At 38.2% G+C, this 24038-nt stretch overlaps 1 protein-coding gene and 1 long non-coding RNA gene across 2 annotated transcripts in view; both read right to left on the bottom strand.

Moving 5' to 3' along the window:
- Positions 1-11128: 11128 nt before the first annotated feature.
- gak (cyclin G associated kinase) overlaps positions 11129-24038 on the bottom strand; it is a 167129-nt gene continuing 154219 nt past the window's right edge. Inside the window, exon 29 of the mRNA XM_061931789.1 lies at positions 11129-11602. Coding sequence (XP_061787773.1) covers positions 11501-11602 — 102 coding nt within the window. The 3' untranslated portion in view covers positions 11129-11500. The remainder of the gene's footprint in view (positions 11603-24038) is intronic.
- Positions 13854-18514, bottom strand: LOC133577744 (uncharacterized). The gene is made up of 2 exons (XR_009811758.1): positions 15338-18514; positions 13854-14800 (listed from the first exon to the last, which is right to left on the bottom strand). It is a non-coding gene; the product is annotated as an uncharacterized lncRNA (long non-coding RNA).

Raw genomic sequence — 24038 nt, 5'->3', positions numbered from 1 at the left:
ATTGTATTATTATGTTTATCTTACCTAAAAATAAATATATTTATTAATTTAGAAAAAAAAAAAAAAAACTAAATAAATTTTTACTATATTTTGCTAAAAACATCGAAATTAATTGTATTTTTATTTGTATTTTTTCCTGACTCCTTATTACATCCAGCCATATAATTATACATTAAAATAAACATATTTGAAATGATTGATTTTAAATTATCATAATAATTCATTTAAAATGACCATATTTAATTATTAAAATAATTGCTTGTTTATCAACAACTTTAGCATTTTATTCATTACATTTTGAAGCTCTCAGAAGCCAAGTTATGTTATATTCCTTCAATCAATCAATCAATCAATGTTTATTTATATAGCCCTAAATCACAAGTGTCTCAAAGGGCTGCACAAGCCACAACGACATCCTCGGTACAAAGCCCACATAAGGGCAAGGAAAAACTCACCCCAGTGGGACGTCGATGTGAATGACTATGAGAAACCTTGGAGAGGACCGCATATGTGGGTAACCCCCCCCCCCCCCCCCCTCTAGGGGAGACCGAATGCAATGGATGTCGAGTGGGTCTGACATAATATTGTGAGAGTCCAGTCCATAGTGGATCCAACATAATAGTGTGAGAGTCCAGTCCATAGTGGATCTAACATAATAGTAAGAGTCCAGTCCATAGTGGATCCAACATAATAGTAAGAGTCCAGTCCATAGTGGATCCAACATAATAGTAAGAGTCCAGTCCCTAGTGGATCCAACATAATAGTAAGAGTCCAGTCCATAGTGGATCCAACATAATAGTAAGAGTCCAGTACATAGTGGATCCAACATAATAGTGAGAGTCCAGTCCATAGTGGATCTAACATAATAGTAAGAGTCCAGTCCATAGTGGATCCAACATAATAGTAAGAGTCCAGTCCATAGTGGATCCAACATCATAGTAAGAGTCCAGTCCATAGCGGATCCAACATAATAGTAAGAGTCCAGTCCATAGTGGATCCAACATAATAGTAAGAGTCCAGTCCATAGTGGATCTAACATAATAGTGTGAGAGTCCAGTCCATAGTGGATCTAACATAATAGTGTGAGAGTCCAGTCCATAGTGGATCCAACATAATAGCGAGAGTCCAGTCCATAGTGGATCTAACATAATAGTGAGGGTCCAGTCCATAGTGGATCTAACATAATACTATAGTGAGAGTCCAGTCCATAGTGGATCTAACATAATATTGTGAGAGTCCAGTCCATAGTGGATCCAACATAATAGTGTGAGAGTCCAGTCCATAGTGGATTTAACATAATAGTGTGAGAGTCCAGTCCATAGTGGATCTAACATAATAGTGTGAGTCCAGTCCATAGTGGATCTAACATAATAGTGAGAGTCCAGTCCATAGTGGATCCAACATAATAGTAAGAGTCCAGTCCAGAGTGGATCTAACATAATAGTGAGAGTCCAGTCCATAGTGGATCTAACATAATAGTGTGAGAGTCCAGTCCATAGTGGATCTAACATAATAGTAAGAGTCCAGTCCATAGTGGATCTAACATAATAGTAAGAGTCCAGTCCATAGTGGATCTAACATAATAGTAAGAGTCCAGTCCATAGTGGATCTAACATAATAGTAAGAGTCCAGTCCATAGTGGATCTAACATAATAGTGTGAGAGTCCAGTCCATAGTGGATCTAACATAATAGTAAGAGTCCAGTCCATAGTGGATCTAACATAATAGTAAGAGTCCAGTCCATAGTGGATCTAACATAATAGTAAGAGTCCAGTCCATAGTGGATCCAACATAATAGTAAGAGTCCAGTCCATAGTGGATCTAACATAATAGTGAGAGTCCAGTCCATAGTGGATCTAACATAATAGTAAGAGTCCAGTCCATAGTGGATCTAACATAATAGTAAGAGTCCAGTCCACAGTGGATCTAACATAATAGTGTGAGAGTCCAGTCCATAGTGGATCTAACATAATAGTGTGAGAGTCCAGTCCATAGTGGATCTAACATAATAGTGAGAGTCCAGTCCACAGTGGATCTAACATAATAGTGTGAGAGTCCAGTCCATAGTGGATCTAACATAATAGTGTGAGAGTCCAGTCCATAGTGGATCCAACATAATAGTAAGAGTCCAGTCCATAGTGGATCTAACATAATAGTGAGAGTCCAGTCCATAGTGGATCTAACATAATAGTAAGAGTCCAGTCCATAGTGGATCTAACATAATAGTAAGAGTCCAGTCCACAGTGGATCTAACATAATAGTGTGAGAGTCCAGTCCATAGTGGATCTAACATAATAGTGTGAGAGTCCAGTCCATAGTGGATCTAACATAATAGTGAGAGTCCAGTCCACAGTGGATCTAACATAATAGTGTGAGAGTCCAGTCCATAGTGGATCTAACATAATAGTGTGAGAGTCCAGTCCATAGTGGATCTAACATAATAGTGTGAGAGTCCAGTCCATAGTGGATCCAACATAATAGTAAGAGTTCAGTCCACAGTGGGGTCAGCAGGAAACCATCCCGAGCGGAGACGGGTCAGCAGCGCAGAGATGTTCCCAACCGATATACAGGCGAGCGGTCCACCCCGGGTCCCGACCCCGGACAGCCAGCACTTCATCCATGGCCACCGGATCTGTGTGTCTCCCCTTCCACAAGGGATAGGGGGGAGCAGAGGAGAAAAGAAAAGAAACGGCAGATCAACTGGTCTACAAAAAGGGGGGCTATTCAAAGGCTAGAGTATACAAATGAGTTTTAAGATGGGACTTAAATGCTTCTACTGAGGTAGCATCTCTAATTGTTACCGGGAGGGCATTCCATAGTACTGGAGCCCCAATAGAAAACGCTCTATAGCCCGCAGACTTTTTTGGGGCTCTGGAAATCACTAATAAGCCGGAGACGCATGGGAGACGCATTGCATCCTGTCAATAAGATAAGAGTTAAACCACGACAAAGCTAAGTCTGACATACCAATACGTGTTTTGATACGCTCTAATAAAATATTATGATCGACGGTATCGAAAAGCAGCGCTAAGATCAAGAAGCAGCAACATAGATGACGCATCAGAATCCATCGTTAGCAGTAGATCATTAGTCATTTTTGCGAGGGCCGTCTCCGTAGAGTGATTTGCCCTGAAACCGGATTGAAAAGGTTCACAGAGATTGTTAGACATTAAGTGTTCATTTAGCTGCTGTGCGACAATTTTTTTCGAGGATTTTCGAAATAAAGGGAAGGTGGTTTACCATGAGGTCAGGATCAAGGTTAGGTCTTTTGAGCAGAGGATGAATAACCGCTTTCTTGAATGCTAGGGGAACAGTGCCAGAGGAAAGTGATACGTTTATAATATTTAGCACTGATGGACCTAATAATACAAAAAGTTCCTTGATAAGTTTCCCAGGAAGTGGGTCGAGTAAACATGTTGTTTGTTTTATCCCACTTACATGCCGTAATAGTTCCTCTAATGTTATTTCATCAAAAAGAGAGAGACTATTTTGTATTGCAGTATCCGTCGTAGATACAGTTGTATCTGTGTTCATAGAACCCAGTTGTAGCTGGGATGCGTTGTCTTTAATCTCCTTTCTAATGAGTTCAATTTTCTTATTAAAGAAATTCATAAAGTCATCTGCCGAGTGGGTGGAGCTATTGGGAGGAGTCCCTTGTTGGGTTAGCGATGCTACTGTACTAAACAAAAATTTAGGGTCGTTTTTGTTGAGGCGGATGAGATTTGAGTAATATTTAGCTTTAGCTAAGGTAAGCATGCGTTTATACGATATTAAACTATCACTCCATGCTTGATGGAAAACCTCAAGCTTGGTCGCGCGCCATTTGCGTTCCAACTTTCTACATGATAATTTATGAGCTCTGGTTTCCTCTGTAAACCATGGGGTGCGCCTTTTAGGGGCCCTTTTTTGTTTTAGCCGTGCTATACTATCAATGGTTTTGCGCAGGGCATTGTCAAAGTTGTTAGTGAGGTTATCAATAGAGCCGACATAATTTGGGAATGGTGCCATTTCAAATGTTTGTTCCATTTGTGGCAGTCGGGCACCAGCATACCGTCTTTGACAACTTGAAGTGGCATAAAACACTGAAAGTGATTGTTCCTATAACCCCTTTGTTTTAAATGTTTTATGCCACTTCAAGTTGTCAAAGACGTGCTGTGAAATACAGCCGACAGGATTGCGCACCAAACACGAAGCAAGGCCAAAGCGCATGCATGGTGCAGGAGAACAAAGGACTTCTTTCATTTAAGGTTTGTGATAAACCATCAAACTCATTCGTTAAAAGGACTCTATAGTAATATGTGATGAGGGTTTCTGAGTCTGCTATGAAGTTAGTCAATATGACGAGTGTCTGACAGTAAAAGCAAAAGGCAAAAAAAAGAAACAAAAAAAATAGACAAAATGTGGAAATATTCTCCTGGGATCTTTTAATGATTGAAATCTACATTCATGGTATTAGTCGCACATCATCGCTTTGTTTCGCTGATGCTGCAAATTGTGTCACATGACTTCAACGTGTCACATGACTTCAACGTGTCACATGACCACATGACGGACATCGTCCAAAAGGCAAGTAGAAGAAAGCATAAAGAGAGGATGTATGGTGAAACATCACATTGGTATTATTTACTCTGGAATGAAATCAAGGTTCTATATATTAGAATATCAACAAAAGTCCTAACGAGAAAGAAGAATAAATAAGAAAGTGACGTTTGGTCCGTGAGGTGAAACAAAAGTCAAATGAGCAAAAAAGAGTGATGATAATATTCTTCATAATGTTTCATATTTACAATGATCGCTGGTACAAAAACACACCATGGACCCCCAAAGACCACATTCAATCACCCTCTTCACTTGTTGTGACAGCTGTCAATCAAACTTAGGCTACTTGGTCAACTGTATGCGTTTTTGTTTTTTTTCCAAATTGACAATAAGTGTGCGTGTATGCACTCCCTCCATCATGTATCATAATTTATAAGCTACATTACATAGCATGATGCTAACTGTATGCACTCCCTTATCATATATCATAATTAATAAGCTACATTATTAACATAGCATGATGCTAACAGTGTACACTCCATCATATATCATAATTAATAAGCTACATAACATAGGATGATGCTAACTGTATGCACTCCCTTATCATATATCATAATTAATAAGCTACATTATTAACATAGCATGGTGCTAACTGTATGCACTCCCTTATCATATATCATAATTAATAAGCTACATTATTAACATAGCATGATGCTAACTGTATGCACTCCCTTATCATGTATCATAATTAATAAGCTACATTATTAACATAGCATGATGCTAACTGTATGCACTCCCTTATCATGTATCATAATTAATAAGCTACATTATTAACATAGCATGATGCTAACTGTATGCACTCCCTTATCATGTATCATAATTTATAAGCTACATTACATAGCATGATGCTAACTGTATGCACTCCCTTATCATATATCATAATTAATAAGCTACATTATTAACATAGCATGATGCTAACTGTATGCACTCCCTTATCATGTATCATAATTTATAAGCTACATTACATAGCATGATGCTAACTGTATGCACTCCCTTATCATATATCATAATTAATAAGCTACATTATTAACATAGCATGATGCTAACTGTATGCACTCCCTTATCATATATCATAATTAATAAGCTACATTATTAACATAGCATGATGCTAACAGTGTACACTCCATCATATATCATAATTAATAAGCTACATAACATAGGATGATGCTAACTGTATGCACTCCCTTATCATATATCATAATTAATAAGATACATTATTAACATAGCATGATGCTAACTGTATGCACTCCCTTATCATATATCATAATTAATAAGCTACATTATTAACATAGCATGGTGCTAACTGTATGCACTCCCTTATCATATATCATAATTAATAAGCTACATTACATAGCATGGTGCTAACTGTATGCACTCCCTTATCATATATCATAATTAATAAGCTACATTATTAACATAGCATGATGCTAACAGTGTACACTCCCTCCATCATATGTATTAAGCTACATAACATAGCATGATGCTAACTGTATGCACTCCCTTAGCTACATAACATAGCATGATGCTAACTGTATGCACTCCCTTATCATATAAAACATCATGCAGGTATATATGGTGAGCTAAATAGCATAGCATGAAGCTAACCGTATGCGCTATATCATATTTTATCATGGAGGAGTGTACAGTTAGCGACATAACATACCATCCTGCTAACTGTATGCTCTCCCTCCATCATTAAGAGCCTCGTTTTTTGGTGCGCGGCAGTTAGCTACCCAGCGTAGCATGATCCTGGCTACGTGCTACCTCTCGTTATTGGCGTGCATACAGTTAGCGACATGCTATGCTATGTAGCTAACTGTATGCGCTCCCTCCAACATTAAGAGCCTCGTTATTGGCGTGCATACAGTTAGCGACATGCTATGCTATGTAGCTAACTGTATGCGCTCCCTCCATCGTTAAGAGCCTCGTTATTGGCGTGCATACAGTTAGCGACATGCTACGCTATGTAGCTAACTGTATGCGCTCCCTCCAACATTAAGAGCCTCGTTATTGGCGTGCATACAGTTAGCGACATGCTACGCTATGTAGCTAACTGTATGCGCTCCCTCCAACATTAAGAGCCTCGTTATTGGCGTGCATACGGTTAGCGACATGCTACGCTATGTAGCTAACTGTATGCGCTCCCTCCAACGTTAAGAGCCTCGTTATTGGCGTGCATACAGTTAGCGACATGCTATGTCGCTAACTGTATGCGCTCCCTCCAACGTTAAGAGCCTCGTTATTGGCGTGCATACAGTTAGCGACATGCTACGCTATGTAGCTAACTGTATGCGCTCCCTCCAACATTAAGAGCCTCGTTATTGGCGTGCATACAGTTAGCGACATGCTACGCTATGTCGCTAACTGTATGCGCTCCCTCCAACATTAAGAGCCTCGTTATTGGCGTGCATACAGTTAGCGACATGCTACGCTATGTAGCTAACTGTATGCGCTCCCTCCAACGTTAAGAGCCTCGTTATTGGCGTGCATACAGTTAGCGACATGCTACGCTATGTAGCTAACTGTATGCGCTCCCTCCAACGTTAAGAGCCTCGTTATTGGCGTGCATACAGTTAGCGAGATGCTACGCTATGTAGCTAACTGTATGCGCTCCCTCCATCGTTAAGAGCCTCGTTATTGGCGTGCATACAGTCAGCGACATGCTACGCTATGTAGCTAACTGTATGCGCTCCCTCCAACATTAAGAGCCTCATTATTGGTGTGCATACAGTTAGCGACATGCTATGCTATGTAGCTAACTGTATGCGCTCCCTCCATCGTTAAGAGCCTCGTTATTGGCGTGCATACAGTTAGCGACATGCTACGCTATGTAGCTAACTGTATGCGCTCCCTCCAACATTAAGAGCCTCGTTATTGCCGTGCATACAGTTAGCGACATGCTATGCTATGTAGCTAACTGTATGCGCTCCCTCCAACATTAAGAGCCTCGTTATTGGCGTGCATACAGTTAGCGACATGCTACGCTATGTAGCTAACTGTATGCGCTCCCTCCAACGTTAAGAGCCTCGTTATTGGCGTGCATACAGTTAGCGACATGCTACGCTATGTAGCTAACTGTATGCGCTCCCTGCAACGTTAAGAGCCTCGTTATTGGCGTGCATACAGTTAGCGACATGCTATGCTATGTAGCTAACTGTATGCGCTCCCTCCAACGTTAAGAGCCTCGTTATTGGCGTGCATACAGTTAGCGACATGCTACGCTATGTCGCTAACTGTATGCGCTCCCTCCAACATTAAGAGCCTCGTTATTGGCGTGCATACAGTTAGCGACATGCTACGCTATGTCGCTAACTGTATGCGCTCCCTCCAACGTTAAGAGCCTCGTTATTGGCGTGCATACAGTTAGCGACATGCTACGTTATGTCGCTAACTGTATGCGCTCCCTCCATCGTTAAGAGCCTCGTTATTGGCGTGGATACAGTTAGCGACATGCTACGCTATGTCGCTAACTGTATGCGCTCCCTCCAACATTAAGAGCCTCGTTATTGGCGTGCATACAGTTAGCGACATGCTATGCTATGTAGCTAACTGTATGCGCTCCCTCCATCGTTAAGAGCCTCGTTATTGGCGTGCATACAGTTAGCGACATGCTACGCTATGTCGCTAACTGTATGCGCTCCCTCCAACATTAAGAGCCTCGTTATTGGCGTGCATACAGTTAGCGACATGCTACGCTATGTAGCTAACTGTATGCGCTCCCTCCAACATTAAGAGCCTCGTTATTGGCGTGCATACAGTTAGCGACATGCTACGCTATGTAGCTAACTGTATGCGCTCCCTCCAACATTAAGAGCCTCGTTATTGGCGTGCATACAGTTAGCGACATGCTACGCTATGTAGCTAACTGTATGCGCTCCCTCCAACATTAAGATCCTCGTTATTGGCGTGCATACAGTTAGCGACATGCTACGTTATGTAGCTAACTGTATGCGCTCCCTCCATCGTTAAGAGCCTCGTTATTGGCGTGCATACAGTTAGCGACATGCTACGCTATGTAGCTAACTGTATGCGCTCCCCCCAACATTAAGAGCCTCGTTATTGGCGTGCATACAGTTAGCGACATGCTATGCTATGTAGCTAACTGTATGCGCTCCCTCCAACATTAAGAGCCTCGTTATTGGCGTGCATACAGTTAGCGACATGCTATGCTATGTAGCTAACTGTATGCGCTCCCTCCAAACATTAAGAGCCTCGTTATTGGTGTGCATACAGTTAGCGACATGCTACGCTATGTAGCTAACTGTATGCGCTCCCTCCAACATTAAGAGCCTCGTTATTGGCGTGCATACAGTTAGCGACATGCTACGTTATGTAGCTAACTGTATGCGCTCCCTCCAACATTAAGAGCCTCGTTATTGGCGTGCATACAGTTAGCGACATGCTACGCTATGTAGCTAACTGTATGCGCTCCCTCCAACATTAAGAGCCTCGTTATTGGCGTGCATACAGTTAGCGACATGCTACGCTATGTAGCTAACTGTATGCGCTCCCTCCATCGTTAAGAGCCTCGTTATTGGCGTGCATACAGTTAGCGACATGCTACGTTATGTCGCTAACTGTATGCGCTCCCTCCATCATTAAGAGCCTCGTTATTGGCGTGCATACAGTTAGCGACATGCTATGCTATGTAGCTAACTGTATGCGCTCCCTCCAACATTAAGAGCCTCGTTATTGGCGTGCATAGTTAGCGACATGCTATGCTATGTAGCTAACTGTATGCGCTCCCTCCAACATTAAGAGCCTCGTTATTGGCGTGCATACAGTTAGCGACATGCTACGCTATGTAGCTAACTGCATGCGCTCCCTCCAACATTAAGAGCCTCGTTATTGGCGTGCATACAGTTAGCGACATGCTACGCTATGTAGCTAACTGTATGCGCTCCCTCCAACATTAAGAGCCTCGTTATTGGCGTGCATACAGTTAGCGACATGCTACGCTATGTAGCTAACTGTATGCGCTCCCTCCAACGTTAAGAGCCTCGTTATTGGCGTGCATACAGTTAGCGACATGCTATGCTACGTAGCTAACTGTATGCGCTCCCTCCAACATTAAGAGCCTCGTTATTGGCGTGCATACAGTTAGCGACATGCTACGCTATGTCGCTAACTGTATGCGCTCCCTCCATCGTTAAGAGCCTCGTTATTGGCGTGCATACAGTTAGCGACATGCTACGCTATGTAGCTAACTGTATGCGCTCCCTCCAACATTAAGAGCCTCGTTATTGGCGTGCATACGGTTAGCGACATGCTACGCTGTGTAGCTAACTGTATGCGCTCCCTCCAACATTAAGAGCCTCGTTATTGGCGTGCATACAGTTAGCGACATGCTATGCTATGTAGCTAACTGTATGCGCTCCCTCCAACATTAAGAGCCTCGTTATTGGCGTGCATACAGTTAGCGACATGCCACGCTATGTAGCTAACTGTATGCGCTCCCTCCAACGTTAAGAGCCTCGTTATTGGCGTGCATACAGTTAGCGACATGCTACGCTATGTCGCTAACTGTATGCGCTCCCTCCAACATTAAGAGCCTCGTTATTGGCGTGCATACAGTTAGCGACATGCTATGCTATGTAGCTAACTGTATGCGCTCCCTCCAACATTAAGAGCCTCGTTATTGGCGTGCATACAGTTAGCGACATGCTACGCTATGTCGCTAACTGTATGCGCTCCCTCCAACATTAAGAGCCTCGTTATTGGCGTGCATACAGTTAGCGACATGCTACGCTATGTCGCTAACTGTATGCGCTCCCTCCAACATTAAGAGCCTCGTTATTGGCGTGCATACAGTTAGCGACATGCTACGCTATGTAGCTAACTGCATGCGCTCCCTCCAACGTTAAGAGCCTCGTTATTGGCGTGCATACAGTTAGCGACATGCTACGCTATGTCGCTAACTGTATGCGCTCCCTCCAACGTTAAGAGCCTCGTTATTGGCGTGCATACAGTTAGCGACATGCTACGTTATGTAGCTAACTGTATGCGCTCCCTCCATCGTTAAGAGCCTCGTTATTGGCGTGCATACAGTTAGCGACATGCTATGCTATGTAGCTAACTGTATGCGCTCCCTCCATCGTTAAGAGCCTCGTTATTGGCGTGGATACAGTTAGCGACATGCTACGCTATGTAGCTAACTGTATGCGCTCCCTCCAACATTAAGAGCCTCGTTATTGGCGTGCATACAGTTAGCGACATGCTATGCTATGTAGCTAACTGTATGCGCTCCCTCCATCGTTAAGAGCCTCGTTATTGGCGTACATACAGTTAGCATCACAGTGTAGCGTGGAGCTCATGTAGCAACCTAAATCTAAATAGTAGAACTAACAGATACATACTGCTTTCAGTGGGGGGGGAGAGAAAGTGTTCTGATGTCCCAGTTGCCTGAATGCAGCATGAGAGCAGGACCATCCTCCACCTTTTTCCATAAGAGCCTAACATGAACATCCAGGCTAAAAACAAAAACAAAAGAGCACTTTTTAAGAGCAAACCTGCAAGTGTCAGTTAGTAGTAATAATAATAATAATAATAATAATAATAATAATATAATAATACTTAGACAGCCACAAAGTCTCCATTTTGCTTGTTAGCGACACAATCCGCTGTTTTTGTTGACAGTTTGAAGTGAAGTGTTGGTCATGTGATTGTCACTCCTGGTTTGCGAGTGCGGACCACCACTACCAGCACCACCACCCGGTGGCGAAGGTACGACAAGAAGAACAAAGAAGGCCCAATGTGGGCTCAGTCCAGTCCAAACCGACCCAGGATAAATCCGTTTCGGGTGGGGGTTTTTTTTCTTCAAAAAAAGGCCAAATCCGGTCCAGCTCGACCCGGTCCGGATCTGGCTCGACCCGGACCGGCGGGGGGCGGGGCGTGGAGGTTTTCAAAAGAGCGCTTTGGATCCCTGGTTCTCAAACTCTGACCAGGCGTCGTTCAGTTCCATGAAGATCATCTTGGCGTACTGCTCGTACGGCTGATCCGTCGCCTGCATGGACAAGACAGGCAGCGGGGAATTCCGGGGGTTACTTTTTTTTCCCCTACGCTTTGAACCACGCGGCTAATAAAATGGTGCGGCTAATTTGTGAGATTTTTTTTCCTTCGCTGACGACCATAATGCAAACAGTACTTTTTTCTACTCAAATGGATTCTTCAACGTTTGTAAGTTTTACAATATAGCAGCGAGAGTGTCCTTCTGTTTTGTTTGATCAGCCATTTTACTGCCCGTTTGAAAACAATTAAGGTATGTGAATAAACATGTACAACATATTTCTGTGTACCATATTTTTCGGACTATAAGTCACAGTTTTTTTCATAGTACGACTTATGTTTTTTTCCTTTTTTATTATGCATTTTTGGCAGGTGCGACTTATACTCCGGTGCGACTTATACTCCGAAAAATACGGTAAATATCTCATTTCACTTATAGTCTTTCAAGTTAAAAAAAAAATTCCCGGATTTCCCCAAATTCCTAAGTTAAAAGTTAAAACAATTCCCAAATTTCCAGGACGATTTTCCCATTTAAAATGAATTGACCAACTTTCAAACCTTCCCCATTTCCACATTTTTCAACCCGTTCAAACTATTCCACCATGCTGGAAATTCAAACTACCCTTTTTTCAAGTTAAAAAAAAAATTCCCGGATTTCCCCAAATTCCTATTTTTTTTTTTTTTCATTTTCCCCATTCAAAATGAATTGTCCATTTTTCAAACTTACACAATTTCAAAATGTTTCGACCGATTTTAAACCATTTCACCCTCACCACATTCAACCCAAACTATCATTTTTCCACGTTCAAAATTTTTTTCCAGGAATTCCCGGTTTTCCCGAAATTCCGTAATACCATTTCTCAATTAAAAATGTTACTACTTCAACATTTCTCGACCGATTTGAAAAATTCCAACACCAACCATTCAGAACAATCAAATGTTTTAGCATTTTCAAAAAAATTCGGGAATGGCGGACTTTCCCTTGACAAGTTAAAACAATTCCCAAATTTCCAGGACGATTTTCCCATTTAAAATGAATTGACCAACTTTCAAACCTTCCCCATTTCCACATTTTTCAACCCGTTCAAACTATTCCACCATGCTGGAAATTCAAACTACCCTTTTTTCAAGTAAAAAAAAAAATTCCCGGATTTCCCCAAATTCCTATTTTTTTTTTTTTTCATTTTCCCCATTCAAAATGAATTGTCCATTTTTCAAACTTACACAATTTCAAAATGTTTCGACCGATTTTAAACCATTTCACCCTCACCACATTCAACCCAAACTATCATTTTTCCACGTTAAAAAAAACATTTCCAGGAATTCCCGGTTTTCCCGAAATTCCGTAATACCATTTCTCAATTAAAAATGTTACTACTTCAACATTTCTCGACCGATTTGAAAAATTCCAACACCAACCATTCAGAACAATCAAATGTTTTAGCATTTTCAAAAAAATTCCCGCTTCAAACCATTCCAACTTCAAACTGTTCAGCCTATTCGGGAATGGCGGACTTTCCCTTGACAAGTTAAAACAATTCCCAAATTTCCAGGACGATTTTCCCATTTAAAATGAATTGACCAACTTTCAAACCTTCCCCATTTCCACATTTTTCAACCCGTTCAAACTATTCCACCATGCTGGAAATTCAAACTACCCTTTTTTCAAGTAAAAAAAAAAATTCCCGGATTTCCCCAAATTCCTTTTTTTTTTTTTTTTCATTTTCCCCATTCAAAATGAATTGTCCATTTTTCAAACTTACACAATTTCAAAATGTTTCGACCGATTTTAAACCATTTCACCCTCACCACATTCAACCCAAACTATCATTTTTCCACGTTCAAAAAAATTTCCAGGAATTCCCGGTTTCCCCGAAATTCCGTAATACCATTTCTCAATTAAAAATGTTACTACTTCAACATTTCTCGACCGATTTGAAAAATTCCAACACCAACCATTCAGAACAATCAAATGTTTTAGCATTTTCAAAAAAATTCCCGCTTCAAACCATTCCAACTTCAAACTGTTCAGCCTATTCGGGAATGGCGGACTTTCCCTTGACAAATTAAAACAATTCCCAAATTTCCAGGACGATTTTCCAATTTAAAATGAATTGACCAACTTTCAAACCTTCCACATTTTTCAACACGTTCAAACTATTCCACCATGCTGGAAATTCAAACTACCCTTTTTTCAAGTTAAAAAAAAAATTCCCGGATTTCCCCAAATTCCTATTTTTTTCTCTCCACATTTTCCCCATTCAAAATGAATTGTCCATTTTTCAAACTTACACAATTTCAAAATGTTTCAACCGATTTTAAACCATTTCACCCTCACCACATTCAACCCAAACTATCATTTTTCCACGTTCAAAAAAATTTCCAGGAATTCCCGGTTTTCCCGAAATTCCGTAATACCATTTCTCAATTAAAAATGTTACTACTTCAACATTTCTCGACCGATTTGAAAAATTCCAACACCAACCATTCAGAACAATCAAATGTTTTAGCATTTTCAAAAAAATTCCCGCTTCAAACCATTCCAACTTCAAACTGTTCAGCCTATTCGGGAATGGCGGACTTTCCCTTGACAAGTTAAAACAATTCCCAAATTTCCAGGACGATTTTCCCATTTAAAATGAATTGACCAACTTTCAAACCTTCCCCATTTCCACATTTTTCAACCCGTTCAAACTATTCCACCATGCTGGAAATTCAAACTACCCTTTTTTCAAGTTAAAAAAAAAATTCCCGGATTTCCCCAAATTCCTATTTTTTTTTTTTTCATTTTCCCCATTCAAAATGAATTGTCCATTTTTCAAACTTACACAATTTCAAAATGTTTCGACCGATTTTAAACCATTTCACCCTCACCACATTCAACCCAAACTATCATTTTTCCACGTTCAAAAAATTTTCCAGGAATTCCCGGTTTTCCCGAAATTCCGTAATACCATTTCTCAATTAAAAATGTTACTACTTCAACATTTCTCGACCGATTTGAAAAATTCCAACACCAACCATTCAGAACAATCAAATGTTTTAGCATTTTCAAAAAAATTCCCGCTTCAAACCATTCCAACTTCAAACTGTTCAGCCTATTCGGGAATGGCGGACTTTCCCTTGACAAGTTAAAACAATTCCCAAATTTCCAGGACGATTTTCCCATTTAAAATGAATTGACCAACTTTCAAACCTTCCCCATTTCCACATTTTTCAACCCGTTCAAACTATTCCACCATGCTGGAAATTCAAAGTACCCTTTTTTTCAAGTTAAAAAAAAAATTCCCGGATTTCCCCAAATTCCTATTTTTTTTTTTTTCATTTTCCCCATTCAAAATGAATTGTCCATTTTTCAAACTTACACAATTTCAAAATGTTTCGACCGATTTTAAACCATTTCACCCTCACCACATTCAACCCAAACTATAATTTTTCCACGTTCAAAAAAATTTCCAGGAATTCCCGGTTTTCCCGAAATTCCGTAATACCATTTCTCAATTAAAAATGTTACTACTTCAACATTTCTCGACCGATTTGAAAAATTCCAACACCAACCATTCAGAACAATCAAATGTTTTAGCATTTTCAAAAAAATTCCCGCTTCAAACCATTCCAACTTCAAACTGTTCAGCCTATTTGGGAATGGCGGACTTTCCCTTGACAAATTAAAACAATTCCCAAATTTCCAGGATGATTTTCCCATTTAAAATGAATTGACCAATTTTCAAACCTTCCCCATTTCCACATTTTTCAACCCGTTCAAACTATTCCACCAGGCTGGAAATTCAAACTACCCTTTTTTCAAGTTAAATTTTTTTTTCCCGGATTTACCCAAATTCCTATTTTTTTCTACCCATTTTCCCCATTCAAAATGAATTGTCCATTTTTCAAACTTACACAATTTCAAAATGTTTCAACCGATTTTAAACCATTTCACCCTCACCACATTCAACCCATCCCGGACATTCAAACTATCATTTTTCCACGTTCAAAAAATTTCCAGGAATTCCCAGTTTTACCGAAATTCCGTAATACCATTTCTCAGTTAAAAATGTTACTACTTCAACATTTCTCGACCGATTTGAAAAATTCCAACACCAACCATTCAGAACAATCAAATGTTTTAGCATTTTCAAAAAAATTCCCGCTTCAAACCATTCCAACTTCAAACTGTTCAGCCTATTCGGGAATGGCGGACTTTCCCTTGACAAGTTAAAACAATTCCCAAATTTCCAGGACGATTTTCCCATTTAAAATGAATTGACCAACTTTCAAACCTTCCCCATTTCCACATTTTTCAACCCGTTCAAACTATTCCACCATGCTGGAAATTCAAAGTACCCTTTTTTTCAAGTTAAAAAAAAAATTCCCGGATTTCCCCAAATTCCTATTTTTTTTTTTTTCATTTTCCCCATTCAAAATGAATTGTCCATTTTTCAAACTTACACAATTTCAAAATGTTTCAACCGATTTTAAACCATTTCACCCTCACCACATTCAACCCAAACTATCATTTTTCCACGTTCAAAAAATTTTCCAGGAATTCCCGGTTTTCCCGAAATTCCGTAATACCATTTCTCAGTTAAAAATGTTACTACTTCAACATTTCTCGACCGATTTGAAAAATTCCAACACCAACCATTCAGAACAATCAAATGTTTTAGCATTTTCAAAAAAATTCCCGCTTCAAACCATTCCAACTTCAAACTGTTCAGCCTATTCGGGAATGGCGGACTTTCCCTTGACAAATTAAAACAATTCCCAAATTTCCAGGATGATTTTCCCATTTAAAATGAATTGACCAATTTTCAAACCTTCCCCATTTCCACATTTTTCAACCCGTTCAAACTATTCCACCAGGCTGGAAATTCAAACTACCCTTTTTTCAAGTTAAATTTTTTTTTCCCGGATTTACCCAAATTCCTATTTTTTTCTACCCATTTTCCCCATTCAAAATGAATTGTCCATTTTTCAAACTTACACAATTTCAAAATGTTTCAACCGATTTTAAACCATTTCACCCTCACCACATTCAACCCAAACTATCATTTTTCCACGTTCAAAAAAATTTCCAGGAATTCCCGGTTTTCCCGAAATTCCGTAATACCATTTCTCAATTAAAAATGTTACTACTTCAACATTTCTCGACCGATTTGAAAAATTCCAACACCAACCATTCAGAACAATCAAATGTTTTAGCATTTTCAAAAAAATTCCCGCTTCAAACCATTCCAACTTCAAACTGTTCAGCCTATTCGGGAATGGCGGACTTTCCCTTGACAAATTAAAACAATTCCCAAATTTCCAGGATGATTTTCCCATTTAAAATGAATTGACCAATTTTCAAACCTTCCCCATTTCCACATTTTTCAACCCGTTCAAACTATTCCACCAGGCTGGAAATTCAAACTACCCTTTTTTCAAGTTAAATTTTTTTTTCCCGGATTTACCCAAATTCCTATTTTTTTCTACCCATTTTCCCCATTCAAAATGAATTGTCCATTTTTCAAACTTACACAATTTCAAAATGTTTCAACCGATTTTAAACCATTTCACCCTCACCACATTCAACCCAAACTATCATTTTTCCACGTTCAAAAAAATTTCCAGGAATTCCCGGTTTTCCCGAAATTCCGTAATACCATTTCTCAATTAAAAATGTTACTACTTCAACATTTCTCGACCGATTTGAAAAATTCCAACACCAACCATTCAGAACAATCAAATGTTTTAGCATTTTCAAAAAAATTCCCGCTTCAAACCATTCCAACTTCAAACTGTTCAGCCTATTCGGGAATGGCGGACTTTCCCTTGACAAATTAAAACAATTCCCAAATTTCCAGGATGATTTTCCCATTTAAAATGAATTGACCAATTTTCAAACCTTCCCCATTTCCACATTTTTCAACCCGTTCAAACTATTCCACCAGGCTGGAAATTCAAACTACCCTTTTTTCAAGTTAAATTTTTTTTTCCCGGATTTACCCAAATTCCTATTTTTTTCTACCCATTTTCCCCATTCAAAATGAATTGTCCATTTTTCAAACTTACACAATTTCAAAATGTTTCAACCGATTTTAAACCATTTCACCCTCACCACATTCAACCCAAACTATCATTTTTCCACGTTCAAAAAAATTTCCAGGAATTCCCGGTTTTCCCGAAATTCCGTAATACCATTTCTCAATTAAAAATGTTACTACTTCAACATTTCTCGACCGATTTGAAAAATTCCAACACCAACCATTCAGAACAATCAAATGTTTTAGCATTTTCAAAAAAATTCCCGCTTCAAACCATTCCAACTTCAAACTGTTCAGCCTATTCGGGAATGGCGGACTTTCCCTTGACAAGTTAAAACAATTCCCAAATTTCCAGGACGATTTTCCCATTTAAAATGAATTGACCAACTTACAAACCTTCCCCATTTCCACATTTTTCAACCCGTTCAAACTATTCCACCATGCTGGAAATTCAAACTACCCTTTTTTCAAGTTAAAAAAAAAATTCCCGGATTTCCCCAAATTCCTATTTTTTTTTTTTTCATTTTCCCCATTCAAAATGAATTGTCCATTTTTCAAACTTACACAATTTCAAAATGTTTCGACCGATTTTAAACCATTTCACCCTCACCACATTCAACCCAAACTATCATTTTTCCACATTCAAAAAATTTCCAGGAATTCCCGGTTTTCCCGAAATTCCGTAATACCATTTCTCAGTTAAAAATGTTACTACTTCAACATTTCTCGACCGATTTGAAAAATTCCAACACCAACCATTCAGAACAATCAAATGTTTTAGCATTTTCAAAAAAATTCCCGCTTCAAACCATTCCAACTTCAAACTGTTCAGCCTATTCGGGAATGGCGGACTTTCCCTTGACAAGTTAAAACAATTCCCAAATTTCCAGGACGACTTTCCCATTTAAAATGAATTGACCAACTTTCAAACCTTCCCCATTTCCACATTTTTCAACCCGTTCAAACTATTCCACCATGCTGGAAATTCAAACTACCCTTTTTTCAAGTTAAAAAAAAAATTCCCGGATTTCCCCAAATTCCTATTTTTTTTTTTTTCATTTTCCCCATTCAAAATGAATTGTCCATTTTTCAAACTTACACAATTTCAAAATGTTTCAACCGATTTTAAACCATTTCACCCTCACCACATTCAACCCAAACTATCATTTTTCCACGTTCAAAAAATCTTCCAGGAATTCCCGGTTTTCCCGAAATTCCGTAATACCATTTCTCAATTAAAAATGTTACTACTTCAACATTTCTCGACCGATTTGAAAAATTCCAACACCAACCATTCAGAACAATCAAATGTTTTAGCATTTTCAAAAAAATTCCCGCTTCAAACCATTCCAACTTCAAACTGTTCAGCCTATTCGGGAATGGCGGACTTTCCCTTGACAAATTAAAACAATTCCCAAATTTCCAGGATGATTTTCCCATTTAAAATGAATTGACCAATTTTCAAACCTTCCCCATTTCCACATTTTTCAACCCGTTTAAACTATTCCACCAGGCTGGAAATTCAAACTACCCTTTTTTCAAGTTAAATTTTTTTTCCCCGGATTTACCCAAATTCCTATTTTTTTCTACCCATTTTCCCCATTCAAAATGAATTGTCCATTTTTCAAACTTACACAATTTCAAAATGTTTCGACCGATTTTAAACCATTTCACCCTCACCACATTCAACCCAAACTATCATTTTTCCACGTTCAAAAAAATTTCCAGGAATTCCCGGTTTTCCCGAAATTCCGTAATACAATTTCTCAATAAAAAGTGTTACTACTTCAACATTTCTCGACCGATTTGAAAAATTCCAACACCAACCATTCAGAACAATCAAATGTTTTAGCATTTTCAAAAAAATTCCCGCTTCAAACCATTCCAACGTCAAACTGTTCAGCCTATTCGGGAATGGCGGACTTTCCCTTGACAAATTAAAACAATTCCCAAATTTCCAGGATGATTTTCCCATTTAAAATGAATTGACCAATTTTCAAACCTTCCCCATTTCCACATTTTTCAACCCGTTCAAACTATTCCACCAGGCTGGAAATTCAAACTACCCTTTTTTCAAGTTAAATTTTTTTTTCCCGGATTTACCCAAATTCCTATTTTTTTCTACCCATTTTCCCCATTCAAAATGAATTGTCCATTTTTCAAACTTACACAATTTCAAAATGTTTCGACCGATTTTAAACCATTTCACCCTCACCACATTCAACCCAAACTATCATTTTTCCACGTTCAAAAAATGTCCAGGAATTCCCGGTTTTCCCGAAATTCCGTAATACCATTTCTCAATTAAAAATGTTACTACTTCAACATTTCTCGACCGATTTGAAAAATTCCAACACCAACCATTCAGAACAATCAAATGTTTTAGCATTTTCAAAAAAATTCCCGCTTCAAACCATTCCAACTTCAAACTGTTCAGCCTATTCGGGAATGGCGGACTTTCCCTTGACAAATTAAAACAATTCCCAAATTTCCAGGACGATTTTCCCATTTAAAATGAATTGACCAATTTTCAAACCTTCCCCATTTCCAAATTTTTTAACCCGTTCAAACTATTCCACCATGCTGGAAATTCAAACTACCCTTTTTTCAAGTTAAAAAAAAAATTCCCGGATTTCCCCAAATTCCTATTTTTTTTTTTTTTCATTTTCCCCATTCAAAATGAATTGTCCATTTTTCAAACTTACACAATTTCAAAATGTTTCAACCGATTTTAAACCATTTCACCCTCACCACATTCAACCCAAACTATCATTTTTCCACGTTCAAAAAAATTTCCAGGAATTCCCGGTTTTCCCGAAATTCCGTAATACCATTTCTCAATTAAAAATGTTACTACTTCAACATTTCTCGACCGATTTGAAAAATTCCAACACCAACCATTCAGAACAATCAAATGTTTTAGCATTTTCAAAAAAATTCCCGCTTCAAACCATTCCAACTTCAAACTGTTCAGCCTATTCGGGAATGGCGGACTTTCCCTTGACAAATTAAAACAATTCCCAAATTTCCAGGACGATTTTCCCATTTAAAATGAATTGACCAACTTTCAAACCTTCCCCATTTCCACATTTTTCAACCCGTTCAAACTATTCCACCATGCTGGAAATTCAAAGTACCCTTTTTTTCAAGTTAAAAAAAAAATTCCCGGATTTCCCCAAATTCCTATTTTTTTTTTTTTTCATTTTCCCCATTCAAAATGAATTGTCCATTTTTCAAACTTACACAATTTCAAAATGTTTCAACCGATTTTAAACCATTTCACCCTCACCACATTCAACCCAAACTATCATTTTTCCACGTTCAAAAAAATTTCCAGGAATTCCCGGCTTTCCCGAAATTCCGTAATACCATTTCTCAATTAAAAATGTTACTACTTCAACATTTCTCGACCGATTTGAAAAATTCCAACACCAACCATTCGGAACAATCAAATGTTTTAGCATTTTCAAAAAAATTCCCGCTTCAAACCATTCCAACTTCAAACTGTTCAGCCTATTCGGGAATGGCGGACTTTCCCTTGACAAGTTAAAACAATTCCCAAATTTCCAGGACGATTTTCCCATTTAAAATGAATTGACCAACTTTCAAACCTTCCCCATTTCCACATTTTCAACCCGTTCAAACTATTCCACCATGCTGGAAATTCAAACTACCCTTTTTTCAAGTTAAAAAAAAAATTCCCGGATTTCCCCAAATTCCTATTTTTTTTTTTTTCATTTTCCCCATTCAAAATGAATTGTCCATTTTTCAAACTTACACAATTTCAAAATGTTTCAACCGATTTTAAACCATTTCACCCTCACCACATTCAACCCAAACTATCATTTTTCCACGTTCAAAATTTTTTCCAGGAATTCCCGGTTTTCCCGAAATTCCGTAATACCATTTCTCAATTAAAAATGTTACTACTTCAACATTTCTCGACCGATTTGAAAAATTCCAACACCAACCATTCAGAACAATCAAATGTTTTAGCATTTTCAAAAAAAATTCCGCTTCAAACCATTCCAACTTCAAACTGTTCAGCCTATTCGGGAATGGCGGGCTTTCCCTTGACAAATTAAAACAATTCCCAAATTTCCAGGATGATTTTCCCATTTAAAATGAATTGACCAATTTTCAAACCTTCCCCATTTCCACATTTTTCAACCCGTTCAAACTATTCCACCAGGCTGGAAATTCAAACTACCCTTTTTTCAAGTTAAATTTTTTTTCCCCGGATTTACCCAAATTCCTATTTTTTTCTACCCATTTTCCCCATTCAAAATGAATTGTCCATTTTTCAAACTTACACAATTTCAAAATGTTTCAACCGATTTTAAACCATTTCACCCTCACCACATTCAACCCATCCCGGACATTCAAACTATCATTTTTCCACGTTCAAAAAAATTTCCAGGAATTCCCGGTTTTCCCGAAATTCCGTAATACCATTTCTCAATTAAAAATGTTACTACTTCAACATTTCTCGACCGATTTGAAAAATTCCAACACCAACCATTCAGAACAATCAAATGTTTTAGCATTTTCAAAAAAAATTCCCGCTTTTCCTGAAATTCCCTTTGAAATGAATGGGACATTTTTCAAAGTTCCACAACCCTCCACATTTGTATCCGATTCAAACTGTTACCAAAATATTCCTTTTCAGGAATTAAAAAAAAACAAAAAAAAACAAACCCGGATTTCCTAGAATTCCCAGTTTTTAGGGACATTTTCTCCATTCAAAATGAATTATCCAATTTTCAAACTTCAATTCCCAAATGTTTTAATCGAATCAAACCATTCCACCTTCAATACATTCAATTCATCCTGGAAATTCAAACAACCATTTTTCCACCTTCAACAAATTTCCAGGAATTCCTGTTTTTTTCTAACCTTATTTCCAACCTTTTTTACTGCGATGACTCCTTTCACATTTTCAACCCATTTCAATTGTTCCACTGTCAAAACATTCCTCTTAGTCAGGACAAAAAAGCAAGGTGGTTTAAGAAATTGAAAAATTCCCGTTTTTTGGGAAATTCCGTAATACAATTTCTCAATAAAAAGTGTTACTACTTCAACATTTCTCGACCGATTTGAAAAATTCCAACACCAACCATTCAGAACAATCAAATGTTTTAGCATTTTCAAAAAAAATTCCCGCTTTACCTGAAATTCCCTTTGAAATGAATGGGACATTTTTCAAAGTTCCACAACCGCCCACATTTGTATCCGATTCAAACTGTTACCAAAATATTCCTTTTCAGGAATTAAAAAATAATTTAAAAAAAACAAAACGGATTTCCTAGAATTCCCAGTTTTTAGGGACATTTTCTCCATTCAAAATGAATTATCCAATTTTCAAACTTCCACAATTACCAAATGTTTTAATCGAATCAAACCATTCCACCTTCAACACATTCAATTCATCTTGGAAATTCAAACAACCATTTTTCCACCTTCAACAAATTTCCAGGAATTCCTGTTTTTTTCTAACCTTATTTCCAACCTTTTTTACTGCGATGACTCCTTTCACATTTTTCAACCCATTTCAATTGTTCCACTATCAAAACATTCCTCTTAGTCAGGACAAAAAAACAAGGTGGTTTATGAAATTGAAAAATTCCCGTTTTTTGGGAAATTCTGTAATACAATTTCTCAATAAAAAGTGTTACTACTTCAACATTTCTCGACCGATTTGAAAAATGCCAACACCAACCATTCAGAACAATCAAATGTTTTAGCATTTTCAAAAAAAATTCCCGCTTTTCCTGAAATTCCCTTTGAAATGAATGGGACATTTTTCAAAGTTCCACAACCGCCCACATTTGTATCCGATTCAAATTGTTAGCAAAATATTCCTTTTCAGGAATTAAAAAATAATTTAAAAAAAACAACCTGGATTTCCTAGAATTCCCAGTTTTTAGGGACATTTTCTTCATTCAAAATGAATTATCCAATTTTCAAACTTCCACAATTCCCAAATGTTTTAATCGAATCAAACCATTCCACCTTCAACACATTCAATTCATCCTGGAAATTCAAACAACCATTTTTCCACCTTCAACAAATTTCCAGGAATTCCTTTATTTCCAACCTTTTTTACTGCGATGACTCCTTTCACATTTTTCAACCCATTTCAATTGTTCCACTGTCAAAACATTCCTCTTAGTCAGGACAAAAAAGCAAGTTGGTTTAAGAAATTGAAAAATTCCCGTTTTTTTGGAAATTCCGTAATAAAAAATGTTACTACTTCAACATTTCTTGCCCGATTTAAACAATTCCAACACCAACCAATTCAGCTCATTCAGGACATTTCTGTGTAAATATCTCATTTCCCTTATAGTCCGGCGTGGCCAACATATCAAAAATTACTTTTTTCATAAGTGCCGTTTGGTCTTTTAGCCA

This window comes from Nerophis lumbriciformis, linkage group LG03 (assembly GCF_033978685.3).
Source record: "Nerophis lumbriciformis linkage group LG03, RoL_Nlum_v2.1, whole genome shotgun sequence".
In the NCBI taxonomy this organism is placed as follows: domain Eukaryota; kingdom Metazoa; phylum Chordata; class Actinopteri; order Syngnathiformes; family Syngnathidae; genus Nerophis; species Nerophis lumbriciformis.
This window is presented reverse-complemented; position numbering and strand designations above follow the sequence as displayed.